The 23300-nt window shown below is 43.9% G+C and overlaps 1 protein-coding gene across 1 annotated transcript in view; it reads right to left on the minus strand.

The window, feature by feature from the left end:
* Positions 1 to 502: 502 nt before the first annotated feature.
* The window catches only part of Tmed10 (transmembrane p24 trafficking protein 10), a 35589-nt gene continuing 12791 nt past the window's right edge, over positions 503 to 23300 (minus strand). Inside the window, exons 2-5 of the mRNA XM_028876495.2 lie at positions 18830 to 18941; positions 15508 to 15581; positions 4082 to 4208; positions 503 to 3469 (exon numbers count right to left, since the gene is read on the minus strand). Of these exons, the coding sequence (XP_028732328.1) occupies positions 3348 to 3469; positions 4082 to 4208; positions 15508 to 15581; positions 18830 to 18941 (435 nt within the window). The 3' untranslated portion in view covers positions 503 to 3347. The remainder of the gene's footprint in view (positions 3470 to 4081; positions 4209 to 15507; positions 15582 to 18829; positions 18942 to 23300) is intronic.

The following is a 23300-nucleotide window of genomic DNA, read 5'->3' on the forward strand; positions in this document are numbered from 1 at the left end:
CCAGGGGATCTGACACCCTCTTCTCAGGTGCCCCAGGTGTGTACAGACATACATGCAGGCAAAACACCCCCACACATAAGAATAAATAAATTGCTCTTTGTTGTCTGGGGTGCAGTTTACTCAGATCGGCCAACAATGTGAAAACAAGACACTCCAGGATTCTAAAATGAGAGGGGTACATCTGGAACAGAAGCAAGGGGAAACTCTGGAGAAACAATCCCAGTGGTAGCTGCAAGAAAAGACACGAGAGCAGTTTACAGACCCGACCTGTCCCCTCTGACGACACACAAGGAATGAGCAGTGACATAAGAAACACACGGATGTAAGGGTCTACTAGTTCACATATCAGCGCCATCCATCTGGAGTAAATTAGGGACAACATTTTCTTCTTCAATCCATCACGTTTCATTTACTGTGCTTTAAAAAGCAGCAACATAGAGGAGGAATCATTGCTAACCCAGACCAAAAAGCACTGAAGAGTAACAGCCAAGTACACCTCCAATGGTTTCTGCTAGCCTTTATTTGTCAAAGTTTACACAAAAATCTGCCACAGGTGAGTGTGTATAAATCCCACATGCCTCTTCCCATTAACAAACAGAAGAACGGCTCTCATGGAGGGTCATGAAAATAGTATCTAACAAGGTTTGTTAAAACTGTATTATTCTCAGATTATTTTGAGTATGCTGGAAATGGAGGGAAGCAGATAACATACCTGTTTATAAAGCTGATGTGCTTTCGTGTTAGCCTGTTGTCAAAGGCAAATGCACCTCAATTCACTTTTTAACTGAAAATACAATGTCTAAGTTGGTTGTTTTTGGCATGAATCAAAACAAAGAAAAGGACTCAAGGAATTTTAGTTCTACAAAGCTTAAGTTTAGAGTTCTCCTTGGAAACAAAAAATATGGACAAAATGCTTATTCTCTTTTCTCCTACCTTCTGTGACACTTTTCATAACAGAAAACCGTAACTACAGAGTGGCTTTCACGGCTCCTTAAGAGGGGGGAAGGCACAAGTCAGAAACAGGAGTCTCTTGTTAGGCATTTAAAAGTCTACACATGGATTTCAACCCAAAACTCTGTGTATTCTTTTCCTACTTGATTTGTTCCTCTATCACTTGATATATGAATGTTACAGATCCCTGAACATCTGCTGTTGCTATGGTGAAGACTCAACTGCTAAATTCTTAGAAGCGAGACCTATCACTTCTCAGCAGCAGATGGCAGTGTTGTACCAGAGAATACTTTATGCCCTGCAAGAGGAATTTATGGAAGCCATAAGACAAAGAAGGCTTTTGAGTTTACAGTAACTGGAACCTTAACAGGACAGCCTGAGACTTGAACAGCATAAACCACTCCCTTTCATCTTCACACTTCATCCAGGTCAACTAACAGCGTTCTCTGATCATTTCAATATTCCACTTCTTTACTGCCAGCAACATGTTTCTAAGTCCAGTACTTCTCAGCACAGCAATTAAGACAAGCCCTGCAACAGGTCAGCAGGGTTGAAAGATTACAGAGGATGAACTCCTACCTGCTTTCCTGGGAGAAGAGGGAAAGATATCAGATGACAAATGAGTATTTTCCCTGTTTACAAACATTTGTACCTGCTTTCCCCTAGTGCTGGGGACCAGAGCCTTCCATACCTTAGGTAAGGTCTACCACAAGGTACACTCCGAGCCCCACATCCCTTCTGTACATTAGACTTGGCCTTGATGCGCCTAACACTCCTGACAGGTGAATCCTGGCTTTGCTTGTGCAACACAAATTTTCAAGTATTTACCTTTCTAAGACTTTTCTAGATGTCTGTTTAAACCCCATGTCTAATTTTCTAGAGATCAGGACAGGAATTAAGGACATATAAGGAATATAAGGACAGGAACCATCAGTCCGTGATTGGCCATGCATGAAGGGCTGGTAAAATGTACTTATTTTTCCTTGGCAGAAGTTACGTGAAAAACGTAAGCAACCACACGTCTGACAGAGGGCCTACACAAAACTCTACAGGGATGTGAGCAAGTGCCCCAACAGAAACTGGGCAAAAGCCATCAACAGACGTCTCACTGACAAGGACATACCAATGGTAAATGACCAGTACATGAAAGAATGGTCAACACCATCTGCCATTAGGAAATGCAAATTAAAACCACAATGAGGTATTACAAGCACCTATTCAAGGGGCTAAGTTAAAACAACAAGGATAAACACTAATGAGAATGTGGAAATGTAACATGCTATAGCGCTCTAGACGAGAGCGGGGAAGTCTAAGAACTACTTCCCACACAGCACAGCAATTGCCCTCTTGGGCATCATCCCAGAGTGACGAAAACTTACATTCACACAAGCACCTTCCGGGCTACGGGCCAAATCCGACCCCTGTGACCACCTTAAGCACACTGCAGCAGCATCCACACCCTGGAGGAGTATTAGCAAGGAAAAGGTAACAACTAGCAAACCAGCATACATGCCACAACCTGGAGGGGCATTTCACCAGGATGCTGCTGAGTGGGAAGGCAGCCTCCAAAGGTCACACTCTTGATGGTTCCACTTCCACAACAAAGGAACAAAGTCACAGACGTGGTGAGCAGAGGAGGGAGCCAGAGGCTGAGAAGGGAACGGCTGCCATCGAGAGACCTCGTGCTGGAGCTAGTCCACCTTGAAAAGGTCCCTGGGGTCACACGTGACGGACTGAGCAGAACTAAACACATACACAAGGAGTTCAAGATTGAACACAAACATTTTAATTGTCTAAAACGAGATTTCCTTTAAGGAGGTTGTCTACAGTTCAAAGCTCACTTCTTTATGTGTCCCATCCACGACCCTTTCAGGAGACATAAAATTATGAAGGCTATCACCAGAAGCTACGTAAACATTTCACCTAAGGGCCAAGAGAAAGTTCAGGGTGTTTTCACAGGGAAGCCGAAGAGGACAACTGGCGTGAGACTAGCTGAGCATGGTCACAGAAATACTGGGGAAGAACTCGAGTGAAGGACCAAGGTGATGAGCGAGGAGGGGAAGCCAACAGCTCCATCAGACCACGTGAGGAAACCCAGGGCCAGTGCTGGCTTTGGTTAGCTAGGTAACCCCTGTATTTGTTTTGTTTTTCCGTAGGCGACTTTAATAATCTTGTCGAAAAACCAGTCCCAATCCTACCGCATTGAAAAGAAGTCCTCATTGACTTGTTGGGTGTAGGTGGTGCCCCATGTTCTCCCACACCAAAAGAAATCAGTTCTGGCAAGAAAACTCCACTGTGCCTTGATGGTACTGTTAGGAGGATGGCCTTGAGCTAGGCCAGGCACGTCCCAGCGATGTTCTGCTGGCTGACACCAGGGGCCGGAAGACTGAGCCGCATTACTCTATCAACTTCTTGGCCTTGAAGAAGCGACGCAGGTAGAAGACCTGCCAGGTGGCTAGTCCAATGAGGCAGAACATGGAGAAGATGCTGAAGTACAGGACTCGGGTGTTCGTGGACTCTGAGAAAAAAGAGAAAGCATTGTAAGTAGAGTGAAGGAAGCTGCTTCAGGTGGCCAAACAATGGCCGGGGGGAAGACAATGAATTAACCGCATTCTGTCCCTAAGACTAAGAGTTCAAACAATTAAAAAAAAAGAAAAAAAGAAAGCAAAAAGTCGGCTCTGGTAATACCTGTGAGCTCAGCACTTGTGAGGGTGAGACGGGAGAGTTCCGGGCCAGCCTGGGCTACCCAGCAGGACTGTTGAAAAGCACTGGCTGGGGAGATACCTCATGGCGCTCCACCTTCTCAGCATGCACAAGGCTCTGAGTTCTGTCTCCAGTGCCGTTCTGCTTCTAACCCCATTGAAAACGTTAAAAATGACAAATTGGTATCCTTTGCTACAAGTCAACTGAGAATATGGTCATTACATGTCACAGAAGACAATTTCATTCTTCTGAAAATCTAGTCAGCTGACTGACCTTTTAGTAGCAATAGCCCCAAAGAAGCAATTTCCCTTCTCGGAGTTATACTCCACTTTCCCAAACTGAGGAGGAGAGTGTGCTCTGGAACTCAAGTTCAGGACCGTCCCCATTACAGTTCACTCATTAAGACAGGAAAGTCACCCTCTCTCACCATTCGTGTCCCGCATCTCCTCTTCCCGCTTCTTCATGTAGGCAAAATCATTAACAATGGATTCCGAAAGGTCCTCTAGGCGTCGTAGCTCCACCTCCAATGGCTTGAGTTTCTCAACTTTTGCAATCTGGAAAAGATCAGAGTTAGGACTCCACTCCCAAGAATGCTGCTCAAGTCAAGAACACCGAGCACAAAACAAACAAGACATCAAAGTGGGAGGGTTTGTAGGGCAGGGGTCAGCCAGGGTTGGGAGGAGGCCGAGAGAAGGGAGGGAATGTGATCAGAATGCATTATACACATGCATGAAACTCTCGGTCTTTTTAGAAGTTTACCACATTCAAAATTTCTTCTGTCAGTCATCCTAAGATATGTTAAAATTTGGCTTTCTACCTTTCTCTACAAACCCTTAGATTTTTAATTTTGATTAAGATTTCTTGAAGATAAGTACAGTAGTGGTACATAGCAGTGGTACAGTAAACTCGGCATTCTGGAGGCAGAGGCAGGAAGATCTCCAGGACAAGGTCAGTCTAGAACACAAAGAAAGACTGTCTTCAAAACAAAGCTAGGGAGATGCTGGAAACGCTCAGTGAGTAAGACCACTTGCTATGAAAGCAAGAACACTTGAGTTCATCTCTAACACCCACGGGAGGTTTTAAAAGCTGGACATAGTGATGCATTCTTGAAACTCCAACTTGGCAGGGCAGCCTGGAGACATGCAGATGGAGGAGCTCAATGGCTTGCCGGCCTAACTGAAATGGGGAGTGGGTGGCTCAGTGAGACCCTGTCTCAAAAAACAAGAACAAGTCCAGGAGCAACAGAGGTCTTTTTCATGTGCACGACTTACATACCAAATAAACAACCCACGTCTGTAGAGGTGCTGCTCAGTGGAAGGCAGAAAAACAAGATTTCCACTGCAATACAGTACTTTACGTTGCTTTTTCATTCACTGATAGGTAATAGACACTATAATTAGTATGGTAGTTGTGAGAGCTGTATTAGATCCAATATACACAGAAGAAGAAAGCATATGTTCTTACAGCATCACGGAGTAACTAAAAAAACAAAAGCCAAAGCAACACAAAACAACAAGAGGATCCTGTTTAGCACATATAAGTCATACACCACAAGGCTTGATTACAGTTCAAAGCCAAGAGAAATCCTACGTTTGCTCAAAAAAAAAAAAAACAAAAACCAAAAAAAAAACCAAAAACAAAAAAAAACACCCTAAGTTTTTTTCTCTTTCCTTCCTAAAATGATACAGCCAATTATCAAAAGAAATCTCCAAGGACTCCCTGTAGGCTGAGGAGTGGAGGATGGAAAACTAGTAAGCAGAGGCACATACCACACAAGTAAAAATGTAGTTGCTTTATGCTTGTTTCTTATCAGCTATTATTTCCTTTATTTTTTATTTTTCATTAACTTGTGTGTGTGTGTGGGGGGGGGGGGAAGCCAGGCATGGTAGCATACGCCTGTAACCTATACACTCCAGAAGTGGAGGCAGGAGACTTAGGTAATCCTAGGCTAACTACACAGTGGGTTGGAGGTCAGCCTGGGCTACATGAGGGCCTGTTACAAATATAGACATATATGTGTGACAACCAGCCCATACAAACCAACAACTTCCCTAAAAGGAAGGCTCACTATGGCCGTTTTGCCTAGCTGATTCCTTCCACCAGTCTCTCAAGTGGCTGAGAATATAGGCACCCACCATGTCTGGCTCACATTTTACTTTCAAAAGGACAAAACTGCCAGGACTGTAATCTCAGCTCTCAGGAGGCTGAGGCAAAAGGATCATGAGTTCAAGACTAGCCTGGGCTATGTAAGAAGACTCAAAAAATAAAGGAATAAAATTCTAGAGCTTTCCAAACTTATGCAAATAGGTTGCTCTTAAGTTTTCCCAAACAAAGAATTTTTCAATAATGCCCTTTCTACATTTGCCATTTACTGCTTATTTATTTTTTTTCTATTATGAGGCCAAACTCCACTCTACAGCACAGACTGACCTCGAACTCAAAGCAAGCTTCCTGCCCTAGCTTCTGGAGTGCTTTCTTTTAAAGGCGACTAATATGGAATGAATGAAAGGGTTAGGGTGATCTCCTCGTTTTCTTTTCTAACCTCTCTCTATTTTTCCTGGCATGAGGTCTTACTATGAAGCCAACGCTGACTTAATTACTACCCTCCTGTCTCAACCTCTAACATGCTGGGATTACATGTGTGCACAATCCACCCAGTTCACTTATCTACTCTTCATTGGGTGAGTACAAAACAAGATGAGGATTATTAGATATAAAAATATAATCATTCCAAGTTTTAAAAGAAACCGTCTGTTAAGGCGGGGACAGAAAAGTTGAGTTTAGTGTACCGCACATTTAAAACGTGCTGCTGAGCTGCTGCTGATGACAGACACCAAGTCTTCACTGGATGACTATCTCTTCACACTGGAAATGCTGGCCGCTTCATAAAGTTAAATGCTCCCAGCTAAAACACTGTAATTACTCAGAACCAGAGAATAAACCCAAAGTCTACCCAGACAGCTCTCCGGTTCTCCTTCAGTCCCCACATTCCCTTTCAGAGGCAGCTACGTTATAAACTTAGCATACAGGTTCCCAGACCCTGTTAGACGAGATTAGTGTTTACACTTTTCTAGCTTTTCTATCGAGGGTCCAGGGTTGCCATTAACCTATAGTATTTATCTGCTGTTTGATTTCACACAACGTCACAGAGCACAAAATCCCCCAAGGAAAGCCGGGTATAGTGGCACATGCCTTTAATTTCAGCACTCAGGAGGCAGTGGCACAAAGATTGCTGTGAGTTCAAGGCCAGACTGGTCTAAGTAGTGAGTTCCAGGACAGCCAGAGCTACACAGTGAAGCCCTGTCTCAAAACAACAGCAACGACAACAAAACCAAACAAACACAACCCCCAGGGAAAAGGTACCAATGAGATCTATAACAAACCAAACTCAGTCTGTTTAACACCCTTCCCTGCTCTGTACTTCCCCATCCAAAGCTTCCTGAATGAGACAGAGAAGGCAACGGCATGAAACTTCTTAGACATCAATTATTTAAGGGTCCCCAAATAGAAACTTGCAAAAAAGGAACTGGAACTGAAACTGTAGTTGTGCTTCTGCCAGCTAGAAATTGTGTGTGTGCGTGCGTATATATGATAGATAGATATGATATAATATGCTAGATGACAACAGCCAAATGCCTAAAACTCAAAAAACTAAAGCACCAAGCACCGGTCAAGGATGGCCTATGTAAATGACATCTATCCCCATCTTGGCAGTATTTATTTCTCAACTGGACAAGCATACATAAATGCTCCCAGCTAAAACACTGTAATTACTCAGAACCAGGGAATAAACCCAAAGTCTACCCGGACAGCTCTCCGGTTCTCCTTCAGTCCCCACATTCCCTTTCAGAGGCAGCTACGTTATAAACTTAGCATACAGGTTCCCAGACCCTGCTAGAATATATATGGTGTTTATACTTTGGTGTGTATGCAAGTATACCTGAAAATACAAAATAAAATGTATTTGCTAATGCGCCATACTACACAGTGTTCTGTGGCTCACTGCTTTCAACCTAGAAGGTCTTTTCAAAAGCATCAGCGCTTTGGATTCATTCCATTCTTCCTAATGGGCACACGGTATTCCACAGAGCCTATTCATTCACTCAGATCTGCAGCCCCTTCTCTCGCACGGGCTACTTAGAACTCTTTACGACTATCCAGAACTAAGTAGTTCAATTGTGATTTTCCAATTGAATTTTACTTCCTCAGTGAAATGCATACTGATCCCCCCATCCTTTTTTTAGAAAATGGTTTTCAGGCTACTATTAGTGGGATAAAGATTTCATTGAAATTAAAAAAAGAAAGAAGGAAAGAGAGAGAAAGCCTCACTTTTGCTGCATAATAACTTTGCTCTTAATTTAAAAATGAGAAAACACATGTAAGTACATATATGTATGAACAAATATATAATTAAGACCTAGTGAGTTGGTTAAAAAATAAGTAAACAAATAAAATTAAAATAAAACTCAGAAAACTGAAAGGAAGCCCCATGAGGAACCATCTGTTGGGACGGGTCATTAAGGAACGGAAGGACAGACAGGGAGAGAATAGGAGCCAAGGACAATGGTATATGCGTATCCAATGTCGTGACAAAATACAGCCTCGTATACAACCTAACAGAACGGTGGGGATGGCGGGGTGCAGGTTCTGTTCAGGAGACACTCTGCACCGAAGTAAGCAAAGAGACTAAAAAGCTCAACTACAAGGTGTAGTTTACTACCCAAACCAACACACACATGCTTGGAGGTGGGTGATCAGGCACCAGCAAATAACAGGCTCACGAGTAAGGCCGAGAGCTGGGCTTGGTGAGAGCTACTTGGGAAACGGATGCAGGAGACCTTCCTGGACTATAGAGTGAGCCCAAAGCCAGCCTGGGCAACGTAGTGAGTTCCTCTTTCAAAACAGCAAAGTAAAACGGGGGCTAAGGACCTAGCTCAGTGGTAGAGCGCTTGTCTAACATGCACTAGGCCCAGGTGCAGTCCTCAGCACCAGAAGAGGGAAGGAGAGAAGAAGAAAGTGCTAGAGAGGGAGAGAGAGGGAGGGAGGAAAGGAAGGAAGGAAGGACAGAGAGAGGCTTAAGCAGCATGACTAATTAGCCCTTTAACACATGTTCAGAATGGGGTATTTTATATTGTACCGTATCTTTCAACCATGGAGAGTATGACCACCCTTATGTCTTTAGCAAACAAACGAAGACCCAGAGACATTAATTAAGTCACTTCTCACGCTCTCACAGCTTGGTGGAAGTGAGATGAGACAAAAAGTCTATCAGAGTGTACTATTCACTCTGTAGGTTCTAGAAATTCCCATGAAGGAAAGCAGTGGCCACACTAGGATGCTCCTGAATCAAAAGGGAAGGAGGAGCAGGGTGAAGAGCCTATCATCTAAGTGATCAGGATGCCAAGGCTGGAGGACTGCTGTGAATGAGACCAGCCTGGGTGACAGAGGGAGACGCTGACCCTACACCTACACACACACATGTATGCACGCACGCACGCACGCACGCACACATACATCTAGGTGTGGTGATACACACTCGTGACCCCAGCACTTGGGAGGGAAAGCAGGAGGATCAGAGGCTCTAGGGCAGCCTTGCCTACCATACAATAAGTTTGGGGTGAGCCCAGGCCGCACAAGACCCCACCTAAAATAAATCAATCAATCAATCAATCAATCAATCAATCAATCAAGCAAGCAAGCAAGCAAGCAAGTGCTCTCCCCCCGCCAAAAGGTGAACAATTATACTCCCCCCCAAAAAGGTCAGAGGGGTCTGGCTAAGTTTTTCAGACTAGGGCTGGAGAGTTGGCTCAGCAGTTAAGAGCACTGGCTGCTCTTCCAGAGTACCTGAGTTCAATTCCCGGCACCCACACCCACCACCTGTAATAGAACCTGATGCCCTCTTCTGGTGTGCAGGTATACATGCAGAACACTCATATATAAAATATAAATAAATAAAATTTTTAAAAAAGTTTTTCAGACTAGTAACATTTAAGAACTTTCCCAGTTTTTCCATTGCTACTATTCTGTTTTACTGTTTTACTCTGTCAAGAGTAAAACTTGAAAAGAAATTCTGAGTGTATTTTCCAGAAGACCCTCCTCACTTGCCCAGGACTAAGCATTCAACAAATACACCAAGACTTTATAAACCAGTCAGTACAAATCTAAAGAGACATCTCAAGGCTAGGATGTAGCATGACAGGCGGAGTGCTTGACTAGCATGCATGAAGCCTTGGGTTCGATCCCCATCACGGCAAGTAAAATTAACACTTGTTTGAAAGCAAATGAAAACCCACCACCCCCCTCAACTGCTGTTCTGCTCATCTAAATGTCTGATTTAATGCTTCAGGTTTCCTGAAGAACACCAGGTTGTATGTTTCATGAAGACAGACTCATACTCTAGCTACTTTTTTCTCCTAAGACTGAAAATAAGGTATTTTACCCAGAGCTTGATAAAGGCGGGCCATGACAATGTGTAACACAAATCTTCCACTAGGGGGTGCCACTCTCCCGATATGTTGCATGTAGCCATTAACTAATCAAAGACTATTAGAGGAACAAGGTACTCATTTTATGAGTCCCTCATTTTACAGAGAAGGAAACTAAACATTCCATAGTCAGCCCTTTTGGTGGGGATGCAGCCATTAGCAGCATCATGGTCTCTTGACTCTTCACCCAGCTCGGGCATTTATTTAGCATCAAAACTGCAAAGCTCGGCCCTAAAACCCAAGAATATTATATTAATCCTGTAGTTCAGAAGCATACAATCTCATGCTACCCAATCCTATTTATCCTATTTATCTACAAGTGTTAATTATGAGGACTCCTTCAGTCACTCCTGTCCATGACAGCTTCTTTTCCCTAACCCTAAAGCTATGGTTGGCACAACTAACACCCATACACTGACACATTCACACATTATTGTTCTGACTTGTATCTCAAGCCTGAACTCAAGGAAATCACCTAACACACAGCAATGGCCTGTAGGAGCCAGCTTTCTCAAGGACTGTGGGCCCCTAAGCAAGTGCTCTGTGTGTGAAGATCACTCTGAATCTTTTTTCCATAAAGCCCACTTGCCCAGAAAAACCTTCCATCCCACAGTATCTACTACTTGAACATGATAACGTGACTAGTCCATATGACTTAGAAAAAACCAAAGCCATGTGGCCTTTCCCTGTCTATGACCTTCAGAGCATCAATAAATTAAGCTCTTCCTAAACTGCATCCATGCCCACCACTCTGATGAAGCCGTGAATCCAAAGAGTTCAACGACTTACTTATCTATAATGGCACTGAGAAAAAAAAAACATTATCACCGAAGCAAAACTAAGCAGAACAAATAAACCGAACCACTTCAAGACCCACGCAAAAAGTTTCCTGTTACAAGCCAAATTCACTCAAATTAATTTGCTACCTCCATGCCTCACCTCACAAAAACAAAAAAACAAAAAAACCAAATCAGCTCCCCTAAGTTCCAAAGGCAAAGCAATAAATGTAGGGGCTAACAAAAAGTAAAGGTAAAGACCCAGATCCAAGCACCAATCTCCTGGCACCAGGGGAGGCCCACAGCCCCTATGCCCGTTCAGAGCAGCTCACAAGGCCAGAGGCTGTCAAAGTCAAGTTCAGATAGTAAGTTCAACCGCAGGCAGGAAAGTGGGAAAGCTCTCCTTTATTCCTGTTTTGATCACCTGACAGTCTCCAGGATGGGCAGGGAAAGGAGGGAAAACTCGCACACCGATCAACCACGTTTCAAGGACCTTCCTCATGGCCTGTCCTTTAACTGTGGAACTGGTGTATGGAAGCACAATTCCTCTTTCCTGACAGCATTCAGAGAACCAGAACCCTTGGGAAGTCTCAGTTGCGGCCCCAACTCTGTTTTTGGAGTGTCTACTGATAGAATGGCAGACTAATGGAACCTAGCTGAAACAGGACTTCCTCATGTTGAAAACGTGGACATTTACACAGCTCAGGAGTTAGGGATTTATCACAGCTCCTTCTTTATGAAAAACCGCCTTTGGCACCAGATGAATGAAAAAGGAAAGGAAAGGACATGACTGCTCCTAGGTATGATGGGGGAGAAAGTTTACTATAGACATGTGGAAGAGCACAGCCAGAGGCAGAGACATCTGGGAAAGTCCTGAGTGGACATGACCAGGCTGAGCTGGGCCCTGGGGAGCGGGGCGGGGGCAGGGGCAGGTGCAGTAGCCAGGATGCACAGAGTATACAAACGGACCAGGTAACCAAAATGATTGGATTATATAGAGAAGAGCAGCTGGCGGAAGGGCAGCCCAGCCCCTGGGCTGTAGAGTTCAGGGTGGAGGGCAGGGTATGCCAGCCAGAAGGGCTGAGAAATTGGGGAGAACCTGGAGGCCAGGTCTGCTTTGATATGTTAATAGACACCCCAGCCATTTGGTCTGTTTGAAACCTGACAGTCTCCCCAGTTATACAACCAGGGAGTCTATCCCTGCAAACAGCTACTCCAGTTCACAGAGCACAAGCTCCTTAAAAATGAGAGAAGAAAAAGGCTAGATGCACATAATGAATCTACGAGATGTCACCATCTAAGGGGCAGAGGCGAGACAGTTACAGAAGTCCTTAAAACACAAGCGACCAAACATCTGTTTCTGTGTATAAAGCACTCCTTGTCATTGAATTCAAAATGTAAGATTTTAGGCTTCTTTACATTATATATAGCAAGTATTCTGTCTTTCAAATGCCACATTTCTATTAAGGCTATATAGGGATTTTTACTAATTAAGTCCCTCATAAAATTTCAACAGGTTAATGTGCTATTCTGTCCCACTATTAAGACACTGATTAAGCCGTGTGATACAGGCCTGCATTCCTAGTATCAAAGAGGCTGAGATTAAAGGGACTGACAGTCTGAGCTCAGCCTGGGGCTGCACAGTGAGTTCCAGGCCAGCCTGGGCTACAACAGTAAGGCATTACAGGACAATACAGGATTTCACAACTGAGTCCACATTCTTGAGGTGCTGGATGTGAAGAAAAGGAAATATGCTGCCTTCCTGATGCCAAATGGTCCAAATCCTTTTGGGATAAAGGGTCTCCATTATCTCCAGGGCTTAAAATTAAATGTCTCAAAACCTCTAAATATGCTCAGTGCTCTCCAGCAATTAACTAGGAAACAAAATGCTTCTGTTATCTTTATCACAGGTATTCTTAGTCCAAGACAAGTCACAGCTATTGCTAAGCAAGATCCAAGTCTAGTAGCCTAGCCACAGACTCAAAAAAGGACTGACTGTGGCCTGTCCTAACTACTCTGCCTTTGCCTCAATCTGCTCTGCTGTTGGGAGCTGGGTGGGGGAAGTCATTAAAGACAGTGGTGGGCAAGAGTTTGTGGTTAGGAAGCAGAACCTTAGAGCTATGTGGTAATCATGTGCGTAAAAAGCTTAGGACATGCCAGACATCCAAAGCAGGAAGCAGGCAAAGGAAGCGATGTAGTTCCTTTCCGCTAGGGATTCCCCTCTTATATTAAGCAGAGGGTCAAAAAAAAAAAAAAAAAAAAACCCAAAAAACTCCTTTTCCAGTGTTAGTAACACTTAAAGATACTGGAAAGGATATGAATTATAGGCATAATTCCTGTGGTATGATAGTAGTATCCATACCATTCTTTCTATAAAGGCACAGTAGTGCCAGCTGTTTTGGGGGGAATATGATATGTCCGCAGTGTAATAGGGCTTTCGGTGCCCTGTTATTGAGTACATATGCGCCTTAAGGATAGGACTAAGTTACAACAGGTTATATATACAGTAGGAAGCAATGAATGTCTGTTTCAGGGAATGGTCTATGGGTAGAAACAGCAGCAGTAAGAAGGCACTGAAAACACTGTCCTGACTCTTGTAATTCAACCCCTCCGAGGCTCAGGGAACATCGTGTGTGTGTGGGAGAATGTAAGCTCTCAAGGACAGGACAGGGAGGTGTGCTGGAAATGCTGGCCACACACATGGCATGGCCCTTACACACATGAAGAGCTCACAGTAGCTGAACAAGGTCTGAACAAGATCAAGCCTGAGGCTCAAGAGTCCCAACCTGGCTGAGGAGCTATTGGCGGTTAGTGGCTGCTAGGAGAGAGCGAGTCGTTGTTCTTGGGAGTGTTGCCACTGTTAGGTTGCTCATGCCCCACACCCATGGCACAGGGACAGCACTAACTAGACTCAGTGGAACTTTGTCAAAAAATCGAAAAACAACAATAACAAAGATATGAAGATAAAAGACACTGGGGGGAGGGGGCTGGAGATGGCTCAGTGGTTAAGAGTATTGACTGCTCTTCCAGAGGATCTGGGTTCAATCCCCAGCACCCACATGGCAGCTCACAACTGTCTGTAACTCCAGTTCCAGGGGAACCAACACCCTCACACAGACATACATGCAGGCAAAACACCAGTGCACATAAAATAAAAACAGAGAAAAAAAAAAAAAGACACGTAGGGATGCATGTGGCCAAAATACATCATGTACATATATGAATTTCCCAAAGAATAAAAATATTATGCAAAATAGCCACAGTTTGGTGGTGGCGCACGCCTTTAATCCTAGCACTCAGAAAGCAGAGGCAGGTAGATCTGAGTTTGAGGCTAGCCTGGTCTACAGAGTAAATTCCAGGACAGGCAGGGCTACACAGAGAAACCCTGTCTCAAAAACAAAACAAAATGCCACAATTTTCTTAGTGTTTAATATCTCACAATAGCAGTTTAAATGTGTTATTTTATTTCAAAATCTTGAAGACTTAAGATTTCACTTTTAAACTCATCAAATAAAGAGGCTCTCCTACTTTCTTTTAATTAAACGAGCCTGGAGATACAAGCAATTTAGTCTCTACTGGGAACCGTCTTCTGTTCATTACTGTATCGCTTGCTTTATCTACTGCTTCTAAGAAACCCTGGTCTCACTCAATTGAACACATGAACAGAAGCAAGAGGAAAGCTCCATGGACTTAGCATCATTAGGCTACCACTTCCTGATGCACAAATGGCCAATCACTTCCTATCTGCTTCCATTTTAGGACAATTTCCTTCCAAAGTTTTGCCACAGCAATGTCTGTTCATCATTTCTAAAAATTCTTTGAAACCCCTTAAAGCAACTTTTCTTTAGGATACCCAAAAACATCCATTTCTATTGTTCTATTCTATTTCCTGCCAGAATAAAATTTGTCTTTCTTTTGTTTTTTTGAGACAGGGTCTTGCTATATAACCCAAGTTGACCTAGAACTTACCAGGTAGCCAAGGCTGGCCTCAAACTGTGGTGATCCTCATATCTCTGCCTCCCAAGTGCTAGGAGCACAGGTGTGCACCACAAGGGCCTCCTCAAATTCCTACTCATTATCACAGTCTCTTGCCCCAGGCAGCTTTTTGTACCACCCTGCCTTCTTCCTTAAGTCTGGAATTACTTTAACTGAAAGTCAATTTTTGACTAGTACCGGCTCTCAAAACCAGCACAGCTATTGGAGACTAAACAGCACTGAATCTATGCCCTAAGATTGATACCTACCTATGGTATATATGGGAGGGGGGTAGGAATTTAAAATTTTTGACTGAATTCTAGTTTAAAAAATAGTTTGTGCATCTTCTGCCCCTAGAATGCTAACGGCATGACTGAACTCCTTACCATACCAACACAGCTGCACAGCCAGCTGGTTCAGTCCACTGGCTATAATCACAGCCAGATTACTGTTCAAGTCTGTTACTACAACCTTTTGTATCACTGGGACAGTAGCTGGTTGTCACATGACTGCTGAGAAAACCACAGCTTCTGGGCAAAGTGCAGCCCACTGGCCTGATTAGGTCACACCAACCTCTCAGTGCTACTCCCTCTTCTGTCTGCCGGAGCCGTACATACCTCTTCATAATTTTTCGCCTCTACTCCATGCTTCATGTCTAGAATCACGAGTTGGTCAGGTATCCGCCCGGTTCCTGAGAAAGAAATCAAAAGACTCATTGTGCAGAATACTTCAAATTCTGGGAAATCACCCAGCCGCCCTCTCTCTCCCTAAGAATATCTTCTCAATAGAAGGAAACAGTCAGAGCTGCTCCCAGCCACTCTGCAGCAGCAAAGTCCTGGCCTGGACTGCAGTCACCACCACTGCAGACAAAGCTTCGCTCTGTGCAGGGTGCCGGGGACAAGCAGAGCGTGCTGCTGGCAATCATCTCCGAGCAGGACACGGGAGACTGCAACTGGTGTGGAGGGCAGATTAGGAGAAAGAAAACACAGCCTTCCTGGACAAGATCCTCAAGTCCCAGCAGCATGAACCTGAGTGGCATGCTGGTCAACAAGGAGGGGGCCCCATTTCTACATCTCAGAAACAGCCGTCACGTTCTGAAAGACAGTCAGGATCTCTTAGGATTACAGGGTATGCTAAGCTTAGATTACTGAAAACAAACCACAGTGTTGACAATGTAGGTAGGTCTTATCTAATACTCCTCTCTTTGATTCCAACATTGACCAAAGTAGGGTCTATTTTAATAGGTGAATAAAAAGTTTTAGGGATATCCCCATTAAGCTTTTGAGAGTTAGAAAAGGTCAAAAAAGAAAAAAAAAAAAAAAAGCCAAACTTACAGTCTGAGTATAAGCCTTAGTTAGATGCTTCTTAGAAGGAAATGGCCATCTGGGAGAATGGGCCCAAGCAATGCGGCAATCTCAGGAGAAAACTCATCTGATTTAGCCCATCTTAAGACACTAAGCAGGAGGGGAAAGTCCACAATTTCCTGGATTTTTCCTATTTATAGAATTAAAAACTGCCTGCATGAAGCCAGGAGTGGTGGCGCACGCCTTTAATCCCAGCACTTGAGAGGCAGAGACAGGCAGATCTCTGTGAGTTTTGAGTCCAGCCTGGTCTACAGAGTGAGTTCCAGGAGAGCCAGGACTACACAGAGAAACCCTTCTCGAAAAACTAAGAAGCAACAACAAAAGAAAAACTGCCTGCATGAAATTAGAAGCCTTAGGCACATCTAGTGCCATTTAAGCAATGGGTTTCTTGATGTCACTGGCCACAGAGAATGTTACTATATTCTTTGCTGCCTGAGAGACAGACATTTTCTGAAACTGGCTGAAGTCAATTCAAATGGTACTGATGGGATGCTCACTGGGAGCTAGAACTGCACTAGGGAGACTTTCCAAAGGTACAATCTCAGCTTTCAAATGATCTGATAATAATGGAGGACAGACAGACAGACAGACTCATGTAAATTTTAAAAAGTAAAGCTACAGACACACACACACACACACACACACACACACACACCATACACACATAGAAAAAAAATTTTTAAGCACTTAAAAAACAAAAACAAAAACAGCCAAACCCAAAACCTACAAACTCAAAACAGACCAAGACAACCAGGGGTATTTTCTGAATATTAAACCAACAAGTCTATACTCAAGGCAGCCAGAGCAGCCTCTTTGCCCGGGCAAATCCCGTGTGTACTTATGGGAGTGACCCTGAAATCTGTGGTACCAATCTGCTTTCCCTCCTCATTAGAAGGCTAAGAGGCAAGCATGAATGATGGGTCAGTGGTCAGACCTGTTGCTCTTGCACAGGACTGGGATTTGGTTCCCAGCATCCACCTGGTATTTCACAACCATCTTTAACTCAAAATCCAAAGGATCCTATGACCTCTTCTGACCTTCTCAGCAACAGGTATGCGTGTGGTGCACATACACATAAAATAAAGTCTATAAATAAACCAACCAACCTGACAGGGGGATGTCCTGGTTAGTGTTTTGTCAACTTGACACAATCTAGATTCATCTGGCAAGAGAAACCTCAACTGAGAAAATGCCTTCATCAGATTGCCTTTAGGTGAGTCTGTAGGGCATTTTCTTCATTAATGACTGATGTGCGGGAGCATCCTAACATTGGGGCCGAGGTGGCAGGAATGGTGGCACACACTTATCACGCCAGCACTCAGGAGGCCAAGGCAGAAGGCTCACTGGGAGTTCAAGACCAGCCTGAGCCACATAGTAAACTTAAATAGTTCTCAGGCTTGCTTGTCTAAGTGATCAGATCCGCTCCTTCTTGGTCTAGGAATACATTTCTGTGCCAGTATCACCCGGCAAATGCAAGGCCCCATGTGCAATCTCCACCATGGCAAAAAACAAACAACAAAACCCCACCTTTTTCTCTCCTGTCTCTTTAATTTTTTTTTTTTTTTTTTTTTAAAGATATTCTCACACTGTAGCCCAGGATGGCCTCAATTTCACAGTAATCCTGTGGCCTCAGTGTCCCGGGTGCTGGGATTGTAGGTGCAAGTTACTATACCTGTTTCTTGAGTATTCTCTGTCTACCACAGTCTCCCATTTCTGTGTGTCATAGCATATAGCATTAGCACTTTCCAATCCCAATTAAAACCACAAAAAACATAGGCCTCTGGCTGATCTGAGCATAAACTATAACTTCTTGTTAGAATAGTTATCCTATTTCCTTGGCTAATTTGAAGGCCCTAAAGGATCTTTAAAGCTAAGAGAGAAAGAGAGGAAGGGAGGGAGGAAGGGAAGGAGGGAGGGAGGGAGGAGGGAGGGAGGGAGGGAGGGAGGGAGAAAGACAGAAAGACAGAAAGAGAGAGAGAGAGAGAGAAAGAAAGAAAGAAAGAAAGAAAGAAAGAAAGAAAGAAAGAAAGAAAGAAAGAAAGAAAGAAAGAAAGAAAGAAAGACCTTTCTAGTTATTTTGCTTTCTGCATTTGCCTGGCAAATAGATAATCTACTTTTTCTTTTTCCAGATTTTAGGACAGAAGATTTAGGCTCAAAGCAAAACTAAGTGGAAACTATCTGAGTCCCCTCCAGCTCCAGAGGACTTTACCATTACACAGGCCAGCCTCTCCATTACCAACATCTGCTATGGGAGTGATCTGTAGATGAGAACCTACACTGATACATTAACATCCACAGCATATGAGGAGATGGAACACATGTCCCAACACACACACCATATAGTAGTACCAGACAGGAGGCTCCACTGCCTACAAATCCTCTGTGCTATACTTCCTCAACCTTTAATTCCACCCAGACAATCTTTTAAAAGATGCCACCAAAGCTACAGGCATTGGGTCTCTGTATTAGATGAACAAGAAGCGAATGAAGCTAGAAATCAAGTGCTGACTCCAGCAGGTAGCTCTGCAGAGCTGGCGAGGAGGCCTGGTGCAGGGAAAACACTGTGATGACTTACCCTTGCTCTCGAAACACACTTCAAACATGTCATAATCTTCCGTGGTAAAGGCAAACTTCCCCTTAGTTGCATCCTCTTTGGCGTATAGAATATGGCCAGCAGAATCTGTAATCTAAAGAATAAAAAAGTTACTTAGTAAAGAATTCCGAGGAAGGGCAATTATAGAAACTGGGCAGACAGATAACATAAAAAAGACAGTCAGGGGTTGGGGATGTTGCTCAGCTGAAGAGGGCACACATAAAGCCCTGGGCTTGATCCCCAGCACCATATAAAAACTGAGGGTGGCAATACACACCAGCAATCCCAATACTGCCCAAGTGGAGGGAGGAAAGTCAGAAGTTCAAAGTCATCCTCAACTACATAGAGACTTCAAGATCAGTCAAGTTTATGAGACCTTGTTTCAGAAAACAAAACAAACTACAAAGACCGTGGGGAGCTGGAGAGATGGCATGCACTGCTCTTTCTGCACCGATGCTTAGTGGCTAACAACCACCTGTAACTTCAGCTCCAGGGCATCTACTGTCTCCAGCCTTCTGGGGCTCCTGCACTCATGTGTACATACCCACACACAGGCACACATGTACACACAACTAAAATTAATAAAGCTTTTTAAAAGACACAAGGACTGGACTAAAAGATAAAACACCCCAAACAACAGTAAGTTTGTCCATTCAAATAGGTTAAACTCTCTCTCTCTCTCTCTCTCTCTCTCTCTCTCTCTCTCTCTCACACACACACACACACACACACACACACACACACACACAAATAAAAAATGAATCTTAGACATAGATGATAAGCCTAACTTTCTCTTCAAAAAGACACCTTTGCTGCAAACAAGACGCGGAAAGAGGACAGATGGAAGAACGCAGTGCAAAGGACCCGTGCTAGAGGTGCACAGACTCCGGAACACCATGGTGGATGTGGGGGAATAAGCGGAAACTTAGAGAAGAACATCAACCAAGTGAAGACAGCAGAGAGCTTGCAGCAGCTGACAGTCCTCTCAGATGTACACAGCGCTGCTGTCTGCACTCACACCTCAGAGACCAGCAGGCAGCCACAGGGGTCATGACCTCAGCAAAGGAACACTTGGCCCTGAAGACTCCTCAAAGCCTCTGTTCATGGGATGCTTTTCCTGGATAATCAACTAAGGGAAAAAGCAAGCAAGCAAACTGCTTGATAACCCTGACTACACCCATACTATAAGCAAAAAGGTCTGGAAACTAATCAAACCCCAAACTAATGCAGCCAGTGTGGTGCCACACTTCCTTCTTGAGAATCAGTTCACCCACTAAACACTCACTTCCCTGCCGCCAGCCTCCCCAAAGCACACTGACAACTCTAAAGGACAGTTCAAAAAGACAGACTGCAGAGATGCTCAGTGGTTTAGAGCACTTGTTGCTTTTGCAGAGGACCTGGGTCTGATTCCTAGCACCCAAAGGTGACCTCACCACTGTCCAGAACTCCAGTTCGAGGATATGACACGCTCTTCTGACCTCCTCAGTTACCAGGCACACATGTGATACAACATACATACACACAGGCAAAATATCCATACATATAAAATAAATATGAAAAAAAATTAAAAAGGTAGACTGGAGGAACAAAGCCGATGTGAAAACCCCAAGTTGGTTAATGTCCTATGAATGGTGTCTCAGACAACACAGAACTCTAGAGTGACTCTGGGTGAAAGAGACTTCATTATTGCTTGCGCCATTAGTCTAGTTCTCCAGGGAGTGGAAGTCGGTTGTTAAGATTCCTTTAATCGAAAGAGAGCCAGTGCAGGCCAACAGGGAGTAAGCAGGAAGCTTCCAGCAGTGAACCAGCAGAGATTCCATCTTCTCCACACTCAGGCAAGGACCAGGCCAGGTCACTGGCCTAGACAGACAGCTCAATTTAACAGCATTTGTAAGAGCTGGCACACATTTGCCCAACCATCTTATTTCCTAGAAGAGAGATTATGATCACTTTAATTTTCTCCTAAAATATTAAAAGTGTCCTTCAATGATTTTTTTTTTCTTATTTAATGAAAGGAGCCATTTCGGATTATAAAAGTACTTAAACGCAGGTCCTAAAACTCTTGTTAAAGCATTGGTAACAATGTTGCATGGAATGATTTGAACAGAAATCAAGAACTCAGTTGTGTTCCTCTGAAGGACTCCACAACAATTCATATCTCCAACTGGTACTTCTCAATGTCCCCCTACATTGTGCAGAGAAACTACAATCGTGGAAGAACTACTTGCTCTGTCTGTTCCATGACACCTGAAAATCCATTAGAGGTTAAGTTCATTCTAGGACAAAGACTCAACTGCATTACTAGAGCGCTGAATGAAAGACCCATCTTTTTTTTTTTTCTTTAGATTTAATTTTACGTGTGTGAGTATTTTGCCTGCATGTATGTACGTGTAACACGTGTGTCTAGAGGTCAAAAGACGGCATTGTGCCGGGCGGTGGTGGCGCACGCCTTTAATCCCAGCACTCGGGAGGCAGAGCCAGGCAGATCTCTGTGAGTTCGAGGTCAGCCTGGTCTACAGAGTGAGTTCCAGGAAAGGCGCAAAGCTACACAGAGAAACCCTGTCTCGAAAAACCAGAAAAAAAAAAAAAGACGGCATTGTACACTCTGAAACTGGAGTTACAGTTGGTTGTGAGGTACCGTGAGGCTGCTGGGACTGAACCCAAGTCCTCTGCAAGAGAAACAAGGCTTTGAACTGCTGAGCCGTCTCTCCAGCCCCAACCTGTAGAGGTCTCAGCTTACAGAAAGCACTAGAGACCAGAACTGTCACACACACACACACACACACACACACACACACACACACACACACACACACGGCCTTTTTTCTTATGGGAGGAAACGGTGCCTGTTCACCTGGAAGGCCGGAGTGGATGTTGTCTAACAACCTGGTGATCTTTTGCTGTTCTACAGTGCCAGGCTTCATCTAAACCCCCCAAATCCCGAGCAATCCTCTCAGTCAACAGAACACATCTTTCTGCTTATTACAGGCCCTTCCTCCCTAGGCCCTAATCCAGAACACTTTTATCAATCAATAAAATTCATTCTTATGGCTAAGGTCACAAGCGCTTGGCTGGAGAGATGTAGCCATGCCTAAAGTTTTGTTGTGTTGTGACAACTTGTCATATGGAAACTTGTCTCCAAAGTTTACTGTGTTTAAATGTGAGAAAAAGAAACAGCTTGGTCAGACTCTAGAAGCAGTTGACCCAGCACCAGCTAAGTCATGCTGACCAGAGTTTTGTTTTTACCTCATGAGGATCATTTCTCTGGTAGCTGTGACGCTTGCAGGGGCCCCCACAGCAACTCCAACACCGCCCTCATCAGCATGAAATCTGCCTTCCAGAAATAATGTGTAATGATGCTCAGTGCTCCTTTGGCCATCACAATTCTATCCTTCCCCAGTGGCGGTGGTGCACGCCTTTAATTGGGAGGCAGAGCCAGGTGGATCTCTGTGAGTTCGAAGCCAGCCTGGTCTACAGAGCGAGATCCAGGACAGTCACACACACACACAAAAAAAAAAAACAACAACACAGAGAAGCCCTGTCTTGAAAAAGGAAAAAAAATTCTTTCCTTATCACTTAGGTTAATCCAAACATGTAAGAGTAGTCATTTGGATACTTAGAAATCTAAGCACTTGAGCTTTCAGGTTGGACTAACACATACGAACTGCTGGGTATTCTAATAGATCTTAATATTTTCCTGAAAACCAGTAGGCTTTCTACCAAGTACAAATAACTGCAGTTACTTAATAGCAAAGCTATTAGTCTCACAAAGAAACAACAACAACAACAACAAAAAACCAAATTGCATCCCCTAACCCCAACACCATTATATAAACCAGCAGGTGCTAAAACTAAAGAATAGGAAACTGGGACAAACTCAGTGATTGATTACAGCCGACAGTCTATGGGCTGAAATGATGAATTAATCTAGTTATTGGTTTTCCAGGTAGGGTTTTGCCTTGTAGTAGTGGGTAGCCTGGAATTTGTGGTAACTCTCCTGCCTCAGTCCCCTGAGTGCTAGGATCGCAGTCCAAGCAAATGATGTTGCTTTTTGTTTTGTTTGTTATTGTTCCGGTTTTTCAAGACAGAGTTTCTCTGTATAGGCCTGGCGTCCTGAAACTCCCTCCATAGACCAGACTGGCCTTGAACTTAGAAACCTGCCTGCCTCTGCCTCCCTAGTGCTGGAATTAAAGTCGTGCACCACTACACCAGGCACAAATGATGTTTTTAACTTTCCTTTAATTACAGAATTTTGATTACAGCTGGGCTGGAACTCAACAGGCATCAAACTTGGGTAATCTTCCTATAGGGTCCGACTCCTGAAGCCTAACTGCTCAGTGAAGGATTACAGCCATAAATCACCCTGCACTGCCATTCCCGGCTAAACAACAAAATATTTGTAGTGATCACCATAGGATTCTCGGATTAAACAAAGCTAATATTAAAATTTTGT

The sequence above is a fragment of the Peromyscus leucopus genome, chromosome 14 (assembly GCF_004664715.2).
Source record: "Peromyscus leucopus breed LL Stock chromosome 14, UCI_PerLeu_2.1, whole genome shotgun sequence".
NCBI classification, from domain to species: Eukaryota; Metazoa; Chordata; class Mammalia; order Rodentia; family Cricetidae; genus Peromyscus; species Peromyscus leucopus.